Genomic DNA, 18,978 nt, shown 5'->3' with positions numbered 1-18,978 from the left:
TAAGGATAAAAATCTACTTGCAAAACTGTTCTAACTTACATTATAACTTAATGTTTGGTAACCACTTTATCCACTTGTAATACAATGCTGACATACTGACTATGGGAGTGTTCCTGATTATGGTGAAGAACTATATGGTGGTAGGAAGTGCTATCAAGTCCCAGTCTATATGGTGAACCTATATAGTTTTCAAGCTAAAAGACAAAAAAAGATGTTTTGTCATTGCCTCCCTCTGCATAGCAATCCTGGACCTCCTTGGTGGGTGGTCTCCCATCCAAGTACTAACCAAGGACAAACCATGTTTAGCTTTCCAGACCTGATAAGCTCAAGCTGGCCTGGACCAGGCAGGTCAAGGTATAAAGGACTCCAGGACTGTGAATACTCTGGCTTAAATTTACAACCAGCACGTGGCAGAAACAGTGAGTTTTTCAGACATATGTCTGTAACAGATACAAAGCATACTTTTCTGTAATATTCTGAAGTCTGGAGAGTCTTCTATCAAAGTCCCTTCTCTGTACCACTCAACCTTCGGAGAAGGGGCTCCCTTCACTCGGCATTCAAACACAACCAGCTGACCCTCAGAGGCTGATATGTTCTGGAGCATCTAAAAGAGACAGACCGTGAAGGGGATTTAAGGCTTTCAGAACTGTTTGTGTGAACAGAATTCTCTGAGTGCAGTAGCCAAAAGATGTGCTGAAAAACCACCACAGTTCTAAACAGAGTTACTGCCTTCTAAGTACCAATGACTGCACTGGATTCAGAAAAGTGTTAAGACTGCCTTGGATGGCACTGTAAGCAGACTAGAGATTTCTTTCGCTTTGTAGAGCAAAAACAGGCAAGGATTTTAAAAGTTACATGTTTAAAAATGGTGATTTGTTTTTAGTTACAGCAAATACATATAGAAATTGAGACTGGTTGTATGATCCTCCCCGCCTCCCCAAAAAAGGACAGTTTATTATTGGGCAAATAGCCAAGTAGCAATGTGGATCCAACAATAACATGGTTAATTTTTTTAAGATAATAAAATCAAATTACCTTTGTAAACACTGGTGCAGCTATTATGGGTCTTCCATCTAGTCCTTGTAAATAATTAGTGGGGCTTTGACTCTGGAGGTTGAAAAACAAACATTAAGAGACAGAAATGCAGCAGCTGTTAAATGAGGCATACAGAAAATACCATGCTGCCTGTGACATAACATTTTTGCTTTTAATCCATTTTATCCATCTAAGTTCTTGTCTTTATTGTTTAGTTGTTTATGTAATTAGTGCATATGTTATATATTAAAGTACTGTCTGATCTTGGATCATCATAATAAAACTGTACTGAGAACAAAATCCAGTCAGTATGGGAAAATTAGATCAGAAAGCAAATTGGTGTAGATTTTACAGAAAAGACAGCATTCAGGAGACTAGATTCTTCCCATGTGGATTCCATGGACTTTATCTTGAGAAGCTACATCAAAATCAGCCCATACTAACTCAAGCATTTTAAATGGAACCGCTAGAGAAGTCAAAAAGACTTAAATATGGGAAATGAATGAAGCTGTTAAATTGCTCTTTGTTTGGGATTGTTCCTTTTTCTCAAAACAATTTGGTAATGGGTGTGTTCTGTCTCCTACTCTTCCTCCAGTTAATTCCCCAAAGGAGTTATTAAATACATTTACTTATTTCACTAACAAATCATAAGTCTGAGCAAAAACAAAAAAGCTAACAGAGACATTTATATTCTATAGCCCATACAACTGAGCTCAGTTAAGTTTAGCGGAGATTCTTTGGAAACAGCACTGTTAGGAACTGAACACTGTGTGATTTCTTCTAGTTCTTCTTTTCCTGCCTGATGGATATGACATTATTCCATTAAAGATGACCTAGGGTTGTTAGTTGCTAGAAATCACTGTGCATAATTTTTCATGAATGACTTCTGCTTCAGTGCTAACTGCAGGACTTTATTCACTACTCCCAGATGTGTCTTGGGCATAGCACCGGGAGAGGAACTAGGTGAATTATCAATGGAAGCTAGGGCATGGATTAAAGCAGGGGTGGCCAATGGTAGCTCTCCAGATGTTTTTTGCCTACAACTCCCATCAGCCCCAGCCATTGGCCATGCTGGCCGGGGCTGATGGGAGTTGTCGGCAAAAAACATCTGGAGAGCTACCACTGGTCACCCCTGGATTAAAGCATTTCTCTTCAAAGTAAAAGTTTTAAAATCTGATGGAGGATCTACTCTATGTGGGCTCATCCAGGCAGATATACATGGGATCCAATGAGATCAACTATTGGAAAAGAAAATGAAATGCTTAGGAATAACAAATTACGGTATACGATTAAGAATACAGAAACTAAAGACATTATGACAAATTTAAACAGTGTATAACTGAGTTGGATGTTATAAGTATATCTATTAGGGAGTGCAGGATATGTTCAACACTCCATTTGGGAATTGCCCTCCCAATGCAACTGCCAAAATATTTTTATCAATTGACCGTCTCAAACCTAAAAAGAGCTTTTACTTTGGCAAGAATGAGCATTCTTTCCTCGGCGGCTTTGGAAGGCAGATATAATAGAATATCATACTCTAATAGAACATGCATATACTCACATGATAAAATCAAAACCATCGAACAGATGATTATGGAGTGCCCTATATTCAATGAGTTGAAGGCTAATTTAATCACCCCTTTACTTAAAAATAAGGATTGCTAAATGTGCTAGCCCAGCTTCATGGCTACTATCAGATACAATTGTTTGTGTCACCCTCTCTATGGCAAAATTCATAGGTGCAATAATCAAATATAAAAAAACCCACTGGTTCTAACTTCTGCATAATGTGTTAGTTGTATGAGCAGTACTTGATAGACTTACATTTTGTGAATTTCAATACGATTGCAGTTTGAAAGTTACCTTGGACCATAGGGAAAGGTGGGATATAAATGTTTTAACAGAATATACATACAGATATGCAATAGTTGTATAGGATGTGGCACTGTGCCACAGCAGTATCCTTACAGGCCTTAAACTCATCTTTACACCCAGCCTGAAAAAATGGTACTGAATTTTGTTTGATCATCATGTAAATCCATCTTTCTCCTTTGTTCAGGAGTTTTTAGTGGGTGACCTCAAAGATATCAGGAAAAGATTCAGCTTTAGCTAAAGGATAACTGCAGGGAAACTGGCTATGGAAGCCTCCCTTGTACCAGCTGGAGGCAGCAAGTCAGATGATACATCTTGTCCTTGACAAAACTTCTAGGAAAGCCTTGTTTACTGGTTTGATCTTGAGTTGGATCCACCCAACTTTTTCATTCAGTTCCCTTTCTTGCTACAGCTCCTATCCTACATGCCTTTGGTCCAAGATTTTCCTTTACCTTCAGCATAACCTATGTGGTGCTCAAAAGGGTTCCCTTCGAAGCTCTTTTCACCAGTGGAAAAGTTGGTTGGATCCAACCCTACAGATTGCCCTCACCTCCCACCTATACTACATTGTGCCTCATCCTTCTGTCAGCTGCTCAGGATAGAGGTCTTCCCTCCACCCCACCTTCCTTCTCTGTCTTCCTCCTACTTCCTCCTCCTTTTAGGAAGCCCCCTTCCTCACTGCAACAAAAAGAAAACTGTAGTGGTAACTGGTTTAGCACATCAGGTGAAGCCAAATCCCTGATGGTGACATGTAAAGCTGTACAGTTTAGTGGTTTCTTTCCCTGAGATGATGCAGCCTATGCATTCATATAACTTACATGGTGGACTGGTATTGACACAGGATTTACCACAGAAGACTGAGGATTATATGCTACTTGATGTGAGACTGTGGCATTAACAGGAGGTGGCGGCACATTTGAAGTGACACTGGTTGGGTTTTGAAACCTGAGGTAAATGAGAGAAAAGATTTACACAGAGGCCAGCCTTCTTTTGACAATATATTCCCATTAACCACATTGTAGCTCTGTGTTATATCATTGTGATTTTGAATCATGCATACATCTGAAAACAGATACAATATCTGAAACTCAGACAGAACAAATCTGCCAGTTTGTCTTTGTTTAATCTCTTTTGAGGATTGGATTGGCAGAGAGCTGATTTGGGGAACAGCTTCTAGAAACAAATTCTCATGGGACACAGTTGTGACTACTGTATGGAACTGGTAATCTAAATCAAGCTCATTGGATATGTTGGCTTTTGTCTTTCACCTACGTTGTGTTCATTAGTTCATGTAGGTACCAGCGAATGCATCAGGAGAGGATAATAAGGGTGTGCCCTTCAATGTCACATGTCCTTCAGTGTAACTTTACCACTCTCATGGGTTACACACAGTTGGTGTCTGCATGCATAGATTGCCAGAGTCAAAGGAGAGACTATCACTGAACCCAGTTCCTTGTGAGAATAAAATATGGCTGCATTCCACTGCTTCTCTGTGCAGATACCCCAGCAGAAATGGAAGATTACCCTACAGTAGATATTTTGGAGGCATTCCCTATGTCCAGGGGAAGGAGCCAAATATAACTCTACATTGACTTTTCAAGCCCTGTTGGCAGTGACAGGTTCTGAAGGGATATGAAAAAGCCACACTGCTCCCTACTTCAGGAGGGATGGAGGGTCTCCATGTGGGTGTGCACGAAGGGCATTTTGCCCCAGGGCCTTCTAAAACATGAAGTTCACCCCAGTGGAAGAGATGCATTTCTGACTCTTCCCCCTTCCCTCTGCTAAGAATACCAAACATAGTACACATGATCTGTACTGAGAAGGAAAATATTTTACGAATAGTTTAGAAGACTTCCATTCATGCAACACTTACCGATCCATTTCTTCTTTGCTGGTGTCACTTTCAGATTCAGAAGATGACGCTCCTGTGAAAAACCAAAAGTCACTTTCTGTGGCACCATATTTATTTAAGCACTGAAATCAAGTGGCTTAGAATGGATTGCACAGTAACTTTGCATACAATTGCACAGTAAGGTGTTTTGTACTTCTAAATGCCTTAAATATGCCAGATAGTACAATTTTATATGCTGAATTATGCTAATGTGATAACATAAACTTAGGTTTGATATTTCAATTTTCTTCCAAATTTCCATTTTAAGAAATCCAAAAACCTAAACCACAAAAAAACAAAAACAAAAAACAACCAACCAGTTCCTCCCTCTTGTGGCTTAAAAATGTCTGGAAATTTTACATCTTGAGGCAGATAGGATGATATTTTTGTTGACAAAATAAGTTGAAGAACTCAGACTTATCAAAGAGAGAACTGTTTTATGTTCCACCATACCCTCTGATCACCAGCATCCTTTTAGATCAGGGGTCCCCAACCTTTTTGAGCCTGCGGGCACCTTTGAAATTCTAACACAATATGGTGGGTGCAGCCACAGATTACCGGCTTCAGGAGGTGAAGCCAGTCACAAAATGGCTCCCACAGGGTACAATCAGACTAGCACTTTGATCCACAGTCATTGTTTCTCCCAACTGGATTTAAAGTGCTCGATCAGGCAGCAACATCTGGCTCCCATCCTGCAGCCATCAGCCTCCCATGCTCACCCCCAATTTCCCCAACATTGCAGAAATTCAGGATTTACTGCATGTACTGGTTTACAAGTGCTTGTGCTGGTATCTGATCACTCTCTTGTGGGGTGAAGCCTTTTGGGACCTCCAGTTCCCATTTTGTTGCCATTTTTTAACCTTTTAGTGATGACTGCATAAGCGGTTATTTGCCCAAGGCGCCTTTAAAACCACTTATGTGAGCTCAAGAGTGAGCCAGTCAGGACAGTGGATGGGGAGGCTCAGCTGCTGAAGGTGGGGCTGAGGCGGTGCCTGATGATGTTGCTTGGGAAGGGCCACGCACTGGGCCCAATGGCACCTGGAAGGTAAAGTGGCCAGTCCTGCTCAGGTCAAGCAGCAAGGCCAGCAGGATGGCAAAGAGAGGCAAGGCAGACATGTAGAGCTGGAACAGGAGGCCAGCAAGAAGGTGCTGGCGGCAGAGGGCTCGTTGGCAAGGAGGAGTTGCCCATGGCCATGGTGATCAGCACTATTGTAAAGTGAGTTCAGCCAGCTCTGAATCAACCAAGAACATTTTATTGTAAGAAGAAACAGTCACAAATAGCACAGCACTCATTATATACACTCTGCCCATGGTTAACCACACACCCCTAGAAGTCAACAATTACTCCTATTGGCTCACTCCAGAATCCTTCATTTGCATCTCTTTATTACAAGTTGTTACATGCCTAGCATCCTGACTGGCTTACTCCAGAATCCTTCATTTGCGTCTCTTTATTACAAATTGTTACATGCCTAGCATCCTGATTGGCCAGTTGGTTTGCAAGGAGTGCCTGTCTCAAGCTCAGGCAATAATAGCCCAGTGAGATGCAATACAGAACACAGCAGCAAATACCTAATACGGCAAATACATAACAAGCAGGACATCTGATCATGACTCTCCCAGTACAAACCCCGCCCCCCCAGACCAAATTAGGTGAGCAGCCTGACTGTACCAAGCCACCCATCAGATTGCAGCCATAGTTTCTTCAATCACATACTGATATACCTTGTGCTATGATGGCAGCTGATGCCAAAGGAATATTTTTTAAATTTGTGCAACCTGAATTCTTGGCAGGCAAAACCCCCACCTGGCTCCACCTACTTTCTAAAAACACTTGGTGGGCATCAGGAAAGGACTCTACAGATGCCATGGCTCCCATGGGTGCTATACTGGGGAGCCCTGATTTACATCAATACAGCTATATAAAACCAAGTACAGAGTACAACTGTTGATAGTTATCACACAGCTCCTGTTCCAGAGAGTTCCATCCTTACCTTCTACATAAATTTCTGCAGAAGTTGAGTCTGTTCCATAGATATTAGAAGCAAAGCAAGAGTAACGCCCAGTGTCTTCTTCAAAAGCTTCAACAATGACCAGTGAATGCTGGTCCCCCGACTCAATGATGTGAATATCTGGTGAGTTTTCAAGCTCTTTCCCTTCACAGTACCACCTGCAAAATAAGAGTGCCATTTGTCACAAGGTGAACAAATTGACAACCTGCAACAATAAAGCAGCTGCGCAATCACCTTAAGCAAATGAAAAACAGGACAAATACCATTATGAAAACAGGACAGATACCATTATGAACAATAATGGCCTGCGCTTCATACAGAAGTGGTGGTGGAACCCACTAAGTTGTTAGAAAAGTTGAATAAAGGATAGTATTTTGTTCTGTTTCAGCTTCATATACTTTCCTAATAATTGTTTATATTCAGTATTATTCTCTCTGGAGATACAAAAATGTAACAGAAGCAGTTTAAGAACCATGGCTGAACTTTGGCTGTTTCTGATATAATATTTTGCATCCATGGGGGACTTTCTGAGTCATTCTCACAAATATCTGGAGATGAAAATTTTTCATGATCATCTGTATAATTTGTTCAAAAACTGACCTGGCTCTCAGTTATAATTCCAAAGCCATTATATAGAAACAAAAATTAGAAGTGAAATAGGGTTTAAAGATTTCTCATATATTTTCAAGCTGCCTTTGCAGCCATGAAGAGTAATTTGTGTGTGCACGTGCACATTTGTGTATGTGAATGAAAGAATAATTTGTGGATTTACATGCACACTTGTGTAAGTGAATGAAATTGGAGCTTTGTGGGATACTGATTTCCATGGCGAGAATTTCTGCACATGCATGGAATTGTGGAATATACAAAGGCCTTGATATTGAATACTTATTGTGTTCAGATCAAATTATTCCTGGATTCTTTTAAATTAAGCTGTTCTTGGGAGAATCACCTGGAGAGTCATAAGTTGTAGGAAGAAGGAAGATAATAAATGCTCTAAAATTAGAGTGCTTTTTACAAATATGTGTTTAACAAAGAAGACCAGAAGTGCCTCCTGAAGCAACTTCACTGCAAATCCCATTCAGGAGGACTATTCAATGGGTCTTGTTCCTAGAAAAGAAAATTGTTTTGTATGGGAACCTGGGAAGAGGCTAAGACAGGCTGAGCATGCTAAGAGCTCTTGGGCTCTCATTTGGTCCATCCCAAGCAGATCAGTGCCCTGTAATGAAAAAGAGATGAAGAAAACATCTCAGAACGCTCCTGTTAAGAAATGCAAAGGAAGGCTAGAAGGGATACAGAAATGCCAGCCAAGGGTGACATGAAATATAACCAGATAGGGTTGTCTTGAAAGAACAACTATTTCCATTTATTACTTGCTACGATTTCCATTTTTACATGCTACTATGTTAATAGTGATGGGATTTCAAACAATGGATATATTCTGAATTTGACGTATTTCATGCTCTCCAAGGCTACACATCTCCAGAGAGAGCTATTATAAGAACCAGTGTTATGGAAATAGAAGAGAACAACAAAAAAGGAAGAACAAAAGATCTTTCCCATGAGATTCAAGAAATCAAAGAGAAATTTAAAGCATAGTTAGCTGTGCTGAAATATCAGCATGGAAATACTTTAACTGAACAAGACAAAATAAAGAAAAGATGGGAAGTATACACTGAAGAACAGAAGAGGTGAAAGGATGACAGATTTCTTCAGAGAAGAAACTTTTGAAGAAGTACCAATAGTTTTAGAAAGTGAAGTGAAAGCTGCATTAAGATCAACTGGGAGAAACAAATCACCAGTATTAGGAGGGATATCAATGGTTATTCCAAGCCACAGAAACAGAATCTTTGGAATCTTAACAAGATTAAGCTAACAAATATGGAACCAAAACTGGAAATTGTCAATTTACATTCCCAAAAAAGGAGACATCAAAGACTGCAGCAACTATTGGACTATTACATTAATTTCTCATGTGAGTAACATGATGTTCAAAACCTTACATCAAGGACTGTCACCGTATATGGAACAAGAAATGTCAGGTGTCCAAGGCTGGATTCAGAAAAGGAAGAGGCACTAGAGATCATATTGCACATTTACATTGGTTACTGCATGCAAGAGAATCAGGCAAATCATCTTGTGTTTGATAGATTACAACAAAGCTTTTGACTGCATGGATCATGAAAAGGCTATGTCTTGTCTTAAAAGAAATGTGTGTACCACAATATCTGATTGTTTTGATGCACAACCTTTACTCTGGATGAAAGGCTTCTATGAGAACGCAGTGGGGAGAAACAGAATGGTTTCCAATTGAAAAAGCTGTCCAATAAGGATATATTTTATCTCCCTGTCTGTTCAATCTTTATGCCATATCATAAGAAAAGCTGAATTAGACTTAGAAAAAGATGGAGTAAAAATTGGTGAAACCTTGGGCGTTTTCACACTGACCTTACTCGGGAGCGACGTCCCTCTTCACTGCGCAGCGTCTGCGCGGATTTCGCACTTATTGCTCCACAGAACCCGGAAGAGCCGCAAAGTCCCGCGGCTTTTGCGTCGCAAATGTAAACTGGCCAAAAACCAGTTTACATTTGCGACGCAAAAGCCGCGGGACTTTGCGGCTCTTCCGGGTTCTGCGGAGCAATTAGTGCGAAATCCGTGCAGACGCTGTGCGGTGAAGAGGGACGTCGCTCCCAAGTAAGGTCAGTGCGAAAACGCTCCTTAACAAATTGAGATAAGCAGATGATTCCATATTACTGGCAGAAAGCAGCAAAGACTTGAAAAGACTCCTGATGAAGGTTAAAACAGAAAGTGCCAAAGCAGGATTACAGCTGAACATCAACAAGACAAAAGTAATGACCCCTACACAACTTTTAAGACTGACAATGAAGGATTTGAAATTGTTCAAAATTTTCTATTCCTTGGCTTTATTGTCAACCAAAAGGGAGACTGCAACCAATAAGTCAGAAGGAGATTGAGGCTGGGAAAGGCAGTCATGAAGGAGCTAGAAAAGATTCTTAAGTGTAAGGTTGTGTTGCAGACAACCAAGTTAAGTTAATTCATGCCATATTATCCATTACTATGTATGAATGTGAAAACTGGACAATGAAGAAAGCTAACAGGAAGAAAACTGATACATTGGAAATGTGTTATTGGAGGAGTTTTATGGAATACTGTGGACTGCCAAAAAGACAAATAAGTGGGTTCAAGATCAAATCAAGCCTGAACTCTCCCTGGAAACTGAAATGACTATTGTACTTTCGTCACATTATGAGAAGACAAGAGTCACTGGAAAAGACAATAATGCTAGGAATAATGGAAGTCAGCAGAAAACGAAGAAGACCCAATATGAGATAGATGGATTCAATCAAGGAAGCCACAGCCCTCAGTTTGCAAGACCTGAGCAAGGCTGTTAATGAGAGGATGCTTTGTAGGTCATTAATGTATAGGGCCACTATAAGTGACTTGATGGCACCTAATATGCACAAGCCATAGAGGTTTGTAGCTGTGCCCACCACCCTATGACAGAATTCCAAAGGTGCCATAGAGTTTTGCCCAAAAAACCAGAGCGTCGCCAACGATATCCCCAGCAAAATGACATCAGTTCCATGTGACATCATCATGTCGAGGGTGTCACGCCAGGTTGGGGCTGTTGGGGGCAGGGGGTGTGGCCTAATATGCATATGAGTTCCTGCTGGACTTCTACAAAAATAGCCCTGGCTTTGACAGTTCTGTTACTTGAACTCCATTGAGTATTTCTGTTGCTAAATCCCCAAGACCCAGTTCCTTTTTGACATTACCAATGTGGGCAAAGAAATACCAAAACACAAATAATTTTTTGGCAGATATCTGTGGGGGGCGGGGGTGGGAAGAGATTGATGCAATAGTTTTGAGAATATTTTGATTATTGATAATTTGTTTACTTCAATTACAAAAAACTGCTTGGGATTGTCATTAGCTAATATTTTAAAAATGCTAACAACTTTGATTATAGTTCAAACAATTTGCATTATGATTATGAAAAATACTGGAAGAACCCTTATATTTCCAAATAGCACAGAATATTCTGTATATGCATATGAAGTCACTTTGTACTCATCAAGACTACTGTTCCCTCTAGACCAGACATCTCCAACCTTTTTGAGCCTGTGTGCTCTGTTGGAATTCTGACAAGGCATTTTGGGTGCAGTAGCCACAAAATGGTTGCCATAAAATGGCTGCCACAGAAGGCGGAACCAGCCATAAAACGATTGCTATAGCTTTACTTCAGTCACACAGTGAAGATTCTTGTGCTGTGGCGGCAGTTGCTGCTGGAGCAACATTTTAAAAAATCTACATAGCCAATCAAATCCCTAGTAGCAATTTGAACCCTTGCTGTGCAAAAGCCCTGTGTGACTCCAGCCACTTCCTAGGTACCAGAAAAGGTGTTGGTGGGTGCCATGGTACTCATAGGCACCACATTGGGGACCCCTGCTCTAGACTAGAGTGATAGAATTTAGCATTTAGGGTTGCCAGGTCCAACTCAGGAAATATCTGGGGACTATGGGGGTGGAGCCAGGAGACTTTGGGGAGTGGAGCCATGAACAAGATTGTGACAAGCATGCTTAAACTCTGAAGGGAATTCTGGCCATCAAATTCCTTTGAAATGCCTTCCTTCCATTGGAAATGATGGAGGACGGGGACACCTTTTGAGATCAAACTATTGGGCTTCCTGGTCCAATCTTTTTGAAACTTGGGTGTTTTTTTAAGGAAAGGCACCAGATACTATGCTGAAAATTTGGTGGCTCTGCCTCAAAAAAAGCACACACCCCCCGAGCCCCAGATACCCATGGATCAATTCTCCATTATACACTATGGGAACCAGTCTCCATAGGGTATAATGGAGAGCTCAGTGGACATTTCCTCCACCCACCACCACTGGTATCAGGATAATGTAGCTGAATTCAAAGAAATCAATAAGAACTTGCAGAAAATGCTTTAATCTTGATGGAGACTACAGCTGTAATCCAATAAGTAAGGAAGCCCCAATGAATTCAGTGGGACTTACTACCAATGTGAAAGTAACTTGTGAAAGAAGAATTACTTCCAAGGCCACTGAGAAATCAATGGTGTTAGAAGTGTGTAATTTAGGATGCTCCTATCACTTTCTTAGTATGAATTTCCTGCATTGGGGGGAGGGGGGGGGCGTTGGACTAGATGACCCTGGAGGTCTCTTCCAATTCTATGATTCTGTGATTGATTCTATTGTCTTGCTCAGGGGCCTCAGAACAGGAGAGGTGCTGCTCTGATCAGTTTCTTACCATAGCAGTTTACTTTCACCTTACTTTCACTTTAGGACTGATTTCTGAATGTGAATAAGAATCTTCAGGGCAGAAGACCTGAACTCTCGAACAACGTGAGATTAGCATATGCTTCTCTTAGTTATTACTCCTCTACATGGATCAGAGCGCTCTCATAGGAAACCCATGACCAACAGCCTGTTTATAGAGTTTCAAATCCTTTTGACTGTTATTGGAGTGAGGGGTGTGTTGCCAAGCCAAAGTTAAATTAACCTAACAGAGGTGAGCTAAGTAGTTTGGAAAAAATGCAGGCACTTCTGAGTAGAGGTGGCAAATATGGGTCACTTACAAGCCAACGGAGGAAATGTATAAGATCCTAAGATCAGGCATACTAGGTTACACTCATAGTCTAGCATGGCATTCTGTCTCAATGGGCCAGCTCTGACGTAATGTGTCACATTCATGGGAAGCCTCCCGGAATGATTCACATGGAAAATACTTCAGCAGAATATCATCCATGTCATTTGCTGAGAGCCAGTTAATGTGATTGAAGGCTGGATCCTAGCACAAAACAGAACCAGAAGGCAATCCTCCTCCAGACTCATAGCCAGAAATGTTACGGTGACAGGGCATAACTGTAAATTATGCTCCCCTCATTCCAAATGTTGAGAATCATTGGAATTGGCCTGATAATGCCATACCCAGGGATGTCATGGGGTGGGTCCTGGTGCAGCCACCTTGAATGATTAGTAGCAGTACATCCATACACTACTAGGTATTGTATGATATGGTATCTGAATATACAAGCAGTCTTTTGGCTTTAAAGAGATGGGTTATTACTATGGCAGCAATTCACTGTGTGCTCATGCTAAAATATAGTCAAGCTGTTAAGTGCTAGATTATTGCTTCCCATCTCCAGTTTACAAGTGCAGTAGTTTTGTCACAAGCAGGCATGCACAGAAGTCTTAAAAAGAAGGCTAGAAGGCTAGAAGGAGGATCTGCTTCCTTCAAGTGAGCCCTCAAACCCAAGGTTTCAGAGCAATAATGAACTCCAAAATACGAGCTTTAGGGCCAAGACCAGGAGTTCTGGCCACTCAGAGAGAAGAGATAGCAAAATTTGAAACAGCAAAAGCCTAGGTAAACCTGATAGGCTTAAAGTTTGCTTTATCAATTTGCATTGAACTGGATTTAAAATCTTCAGCCCGGTAATTTAGGTTAGCCACTGACTATGGCTGCTGTGTGCTCACTGGCAGTGGGAAACCTCCCACCCTCTACGTTCAGTCCTCTACTCATATTAATTTAAGTGGCAGGAGAGAAAAAATGGGTAGGAATGGTATCAATGGTGATGCTTTAGGAATTTCCTGCAGTCTCTGTGGTCTTCACCATAGAAACTGGGGAAATTCCTAGAGCATCACTTGGAAATGACATTGTGGCCAGTGACTGCCCCCAAAACTCTTGGCATTTGCTGGAGATGCACTGGCAATGCTATTACTGACTGATATGCTACAACACAGTCTGATGCAGCCTTACTCAACTAGATAACATTTGAAACATAAAGCCTTAACACTGTTAGGGACAGTTTCATCCAACCTAGAACTTCATCTTCTAATACCAAGTAGACAGACGTGTGGAGTTAGTAAGAGAGGGGAAAGAAAGCACACCAATCAACATATCCACAGAGTGTTTGCCACTTTGACTTTCAAATGTATCTAGATTCCCTCCAAAATCTGAAGTTTCTTCTGTACTGGGAGGGCAGTGATAGGGCTTAAGATTGCCGAGATACTGTGTCCCTTCAACTTTTTGGTTTTCTTGCTATGAAGTACTTTTTCTTGTCTTTAGTGAGAAGTTCTAGGCCTGTCTGGGTATTACACCATGTTTAGCTCTAATGCTAAATGGGTGGGGTACAGACAGAAGTTTGTGCTTGGTGAGTAAAAGGCATTTTGTACATGCTTGGAAGAACACATACATTCACTCAGGCAACCTACAACCGTGTGTCTTGCAGTTCATGGTTAAATTCAGACACATGGCTGAGTGAAACTGGACACTTGTTTTTCTGCTTCTGCTCTCCTTCCAAGGCCCCACCTATTCCTGAACTGTGTGTGTGTGTGTGTGTGTGTGTGTGCAAAGTGCCACCAAGTCACAGCTGACTTATGGCAATGCCATAGAGTTTTCAAGGATTAAGCAGAGGTGGTTTGCCATTGCCTTACTCTTCAGTGTCTTCTTTGGTGTCCTCTTATCCAAATATTGACCTTGCTAAGCTTCCAAGATCTGACAAGACTAGGCTATACTATACCATTCCACATCCTGAATCAAATACCCGTCTGCAAACAAACAACCCCAACGTACTATAAATCTGACACCCCTTTTCTGCTTAATTGTTCTTACTTGTTACTATAGACAACAAAGAGGAAAAAGACAAGAAAGTACCAAAGGAGCTGGGAGAAAAGGGTAGGGAGCACAGCAGCTGAGAATGAATCTGGTCATCAAGGAATTAACTCACTCACCTCCTGCTATTTGCACTTTCCCCTCTGCTGTTCCTTTCCAAGCAATCCCGACCAAAATCACACACATTTCCTCTTTTATCTCCAGAACAAAAAAGGGCTAGCGATTTATTTGTTTAAAAATGAAACCTGTGGATTCAGAGAATGGGCATAGCCTATTTCTAAGGGAGCACTGCCCCTAAATCCCCCTGCAGACGGGGACCTGGAGAGTTCCATAAATGATCAGTCTCAGAGAAACACTTCCACATATTATATTGCAATAAATGTCAAAAATTTGAGGAATGCTGATAGTCGCATGCAAAGGCTGATAAATCCAGATGAATTATATAAACGTTCCTCTCTACGTTCACATGTACCTCTTTCTGAATGAGGGTTGCCAACTTTCAGGTGGGCCCTGGAGATCTCTCAGAATTACAACACCTCCACACTAGAGAGATGCATTCCCCTGGAGAAAACGGTTGCTTTGCAGGGTAGACACTGTGGCATTATACCCTGCTGGGATCCCTCCTGAGCCTGCACCCCCCAAATCTACAGAACTGTCTCTACTCAAGAGCTGGCAGCCTTCTTCTGAACTCAGTATGAGCCCCCTTCTTTCTCTATGCTTGAGGCAGGTTCTTGTTTCCTTGACATTTATTTTTAGGTGCCTGGCATGCTTATCTAATTAAATGTTTGTTCAGCCTTGAAGAGACATGGTTAGCAGATCCATAAGTAAAATAAACATAAAAAATGAGAAGACAAACCGCATCATACATTTTATTAGGACCAATAAAATGACACATAACTGTGTGAGCTTTTGAGTTCACCAGAGCTCTTCTTCAGGCTGGATATGGCAATTTAAAATAATGTTTTAAGAGAGCAAGGAAAATTTATCTGGTGATGATGGTGAATTCAGGATGGCTTTTCTATTTTTAGACATTTTATTTGCTTTTTTGGTTAACATTCAGCCTGAGGAAGAGTTCTGGTGAATTGAAAAACTCACACACCATTCAGTGATATCACAGCATCAGTGAACTGACAGGTCCCCCCCCAGACACCAGTGGGGGATGGGGGTGGGGTTGCCCCATCCAGGCTGGGAAATTGCTGGAGATTTTGGGGGTGGAGCCTGGGGAAGACAAGGACCTCAGTGGGATACAATGCCATAGAATCTACCCTCCAGGGCTTTTTTTGTAGCAGGAACTCCTTTGCATATTAGGCCACACACCCCTGATGTAGCCAATCCCCCAAGAGCTTAGATGGCTCTTAGTACCAGGCCTACTGTAAGCTCTTGGAGGATTGGTTATATCAGGGGTGTGTGGCCTAATATACAAAGAAATTCCTGCTACAGAAAAGCCCTGCTACCCTCCAGAGCATCTCTTTTATCCAGCTGTAATTCCAGGGGATCCCCAGGTCCCACATTGAGGCTGGCATCCCTACATAGTCAGAGTGGCTGGTAACTTTTTCAAAGCCACAGAAGGAATGATTATTGAAGGGAGATTCTAACAGAGAGTGATAGTTCTTGTGCTACTCATGAATTGAAGGAAATGGTTGTTTTTATCATTTCTTTGTATTTATTTATCAGTGAACGTTTTCAGATCAGGCTTAATTTGACACACAAATACAATGGGACCACAGTGTATCTAAAAGAATGAAAATGAAATTTAAAAAACCACACACAAATGGTTTCAAAAAGGAATCTATATACTGGGACAGATGCTCTAGGATCCTGAGCCGGACACGATGAGATGCCCAGAGGGAGGGAAACCAGATTTGTGTATTTTAGGTAGTACATAAAACACTGGAACCCTGGGATGCTCATTTAACAAAAAATTAAAGGTGGATTCCTCTATATAGTACATGTTTTTGAAACAACTATTGCAGGATATCGATATAATATAGAAGACAAGTACTTTCCAATGTGAGTTTATTGTTTATATGGGTTTTTTTGGGGTCTTTGCACAGTGTTTTTAAATTTCATTTTCATTAACCTGACACATTGAAATAAAACCGTTGGCAGCCTGTGCAGATTTTCTTTTGCAGAAATACAATAGGGTCATGTTTACCTGACTTCAGGTGATGGAATTCCTACCACAATGCAGTCCAACTGTACTTTGGTTCCTTCAGGGACCTCTCTGCTCCTCAGTTTTTGAGTAAAATGCGGTGGTTGGCCTATAGGCCCCTCAGAATAAAAAGGTACAGCCAACTCTGCTGTTAACTCTGAACTTTCTAGTTTATTTACAGCTTCCAAGTCAGCTTGATGAGGATTATCTGGGTTGTCAAGTGAAGGCTCAGCTTGATCCAAATCCTGAGGTACTGGAAGGCAAGGCCTTTCTCGGTTTTCGGACAAATTCGAGAAACCAGAGCTATTGTCTTGGGTAGCCTTGCTTTTAGATTCAAGTTTGCTCCTGTAGTTTTTGCACGTCCGCGGTCTGATCCTTTTTGAATTGTGTGCTTTGAAAAGCGAAGAAAGTTCCTCAATAAAATCTGCAGCCTTGTTGAGGAATTCCTTTTTGGATTCCGCCTCCGAACCGAACTGCTGTTTCTTTAGATCCTGAGAGTCTTCCTTGGAACTATTAGTGTCTCTGGCATTCTCCTGACAAAAACTGGAGTGAAGAAGGCTGTTATCTGAAGCAGATGAATCTGTAGACTGGAATTGTTGTTTGTTTGGAACCGTTTTTTTCAGCTCAGAAGGATAAAACACATGGGTGTGCTGCTCTTCTTGTTTGACGTCAAGTGGACTTTGACTGATGGCCTGTCTGGCCAGGTTCACACTTTCATCCAGTTCTTCTTGGCTCAGAAAGGCAGAAAGATCGGGAAGTTCATCTTGACAAGCCACTTCCTCAGGAGTCCCAGCAATACCACCACAATGGAACAAATGCGGAGATGGCTCTGATCTACTTCTTTCACTATTCCCTTGATGGCTGTTTTCAGCTAAGTAGCTCTCTCGCAGAAGTTGAGTTATGGAAGTCGAAGATTCCGAAGTATCGTCTTGCATGCTGTTGACAAAGAGTACAAACAGGACCATAACCTTGTCAATAGAAGGTGGTTGCTAGTACTGAATCATTTTTCTGCAGAGAGGAATGCAAACGGTTAACGGACATTTCTATCCAAAGGGCATTTCTACTCCTTTCTTTAAGACTGGGTCTTAAAGACAGATACAGATATTGGATTTATATCCCACCCTATACTCTGAGTCTCAAAGCAGTCACAATCTCCTTTACCTTCCACCCCACCACTCAACAGACACCCTGTATGGGAGGTGGGGCTGAGAGAACTCTTACAACAGCTGCCCTTTCAAGGACAACTCTGTGAGAGGCGCTATGGCTGACCCAAGGCCATTCCAGCAGCTGCAAGTGGAGGAGAGGGGAATCAAACCCAGTTCTCCCAGATAAGAGTCCGCACGCTTAACCACTACACCAAACTGACTCTCCAAGATCAAGATCAAGTTTGGGATGGCCAATTTCTCTATTCTTGGGAGCCACTCTAGTCTGAGGCCTTCTTTTTTGTCTGACAAAAGAGGTTCTTCCATTGGAGTAAGTCTCTTTAAGGTGAAGGAAGTTTTCAAAATTCACCATCTAGTAGGATATAAGCGACTGATTTGGAGCTGATAGTTTTGTTGGCTGTGCTACACCCAAATCTATAACAAAATTAAAGAACCTTGTTACATTAAGTCAGAGACTACTGGTCCATCTGATTCAGTATTGCCCACTCTTGCTGGTAGCAGCAGTCTCTCCAGGGAGTCAGATAGAATGGTTATTCTCAGTGCTGCAAGTGCTTCAGACAGACCCTAGGACCAACTGAATGCAAGGCAGTACCTCTGACCTACATCCCCTCCCTAAGCAAATGCTCCCTGCAGGGCTTTTTTTGAACAAGAACACACAGTTCTGGCTGGCTTGGTGTCAGGGGGTGTGGCCTAATATGTAAATAACTCCCTGCTGGGCTTTTTCTACCAAAAAAGCCCTGGCTGCTTGTAGAATACACACATTCAGGTACAACAGTACATGCATAAGTAAGTGCTGTCAAGTTGCAACATACTTATGGCGACCCCAGCAAGGGTCTTTCAAGGTTAATGAGAAGCAGAGGTGGTTTGCCATTGCCTTCTGCTGCAAAGCCTTCCTTGATGGTCTCCCATCCAAGTACCAACCCTGCTCAGCCTCCAGGATCTGATGAGATCTGGCTATACCATTCAGCCTTCCTTCCCACAACAATGGTGGTGGAATGTGCTGTCAAGTCTCAGCCTATTTAAGGCCTGCCTCTTTGTAGTGACCCTGGACTTCCTTGATGGTCTCTCATCCAAATATTTGTCAGGACCAACTCTGCTTATCTTCTGAGATTTGTCAAGATCAGGCTAGTCTGGGCCACCCACAGCGATCCATGCAAATATATGATATATAAAATAAATGTAAATTGAA

At 41.7% G+C, this 18,978-nt stretch overlaps 1 protein-coding gene across 1 annotated transcript in view; it reads right to left on the bottom strand.

Annotated features, from left to right (window-relative positions):
- Positions 1–18,978, bottom strand: part of MYPN (myopalladin) — a 70,462-nt gene that overhangs the window by 36,816 nt on the left and 14,668 nt on the right. Inside the window, exons 2-7 of the mRNA XM_060241168.1 lie at positions 16,630–17,562; positions 6,796–6,971; positions 4,784–4,835; positions 3,729–3,855; positions 1,036–1,107; positions 463–604 (exon numbers count right to left, since the gene is read on the bottom strand). Coding sequence (XP_060097151.1) covers positions 463–604; positions 1,036–1,107; positions 3,729–3,855; positions 4,784–4,835; positions 6,796–6,971; positions 16,630–17,561 — 1,501 coding nt within the window. The 5' untranslated portion in view covers position 17,562. The remainder of the gene's footprint in view (positions 1–462; positions 605–1,035; positions 1,108–3,728; positions 3,856–4,783; positions 4,836–6,795; positions 6,972–16,629; positions 17,563–18,978) is intronic.

Source organism: Heteronotia binoei, chromosome 6 (assembly GCF_032191835.1).
Source record: "Heteronotia binoei isolate CCM8104 ecotype False Entrance Well chromosome 6, APGP_CSIRO_Hbin_v1, whole genome shotgun sequence".
In the NCBI taxonomy this organism is placed as follows: domain Eukaryota; kingdom Metazoa; phylum Chordata; class Lepidosauria; order Squamata; family Gekkonidae; genus Heteronotia; species Heteronotia binoei.
The sequence above is the reverse complement of the archived record's forward strand: the minus strand, read 5'-3'. Positions and strand labels throughout refer to the sequence as shown.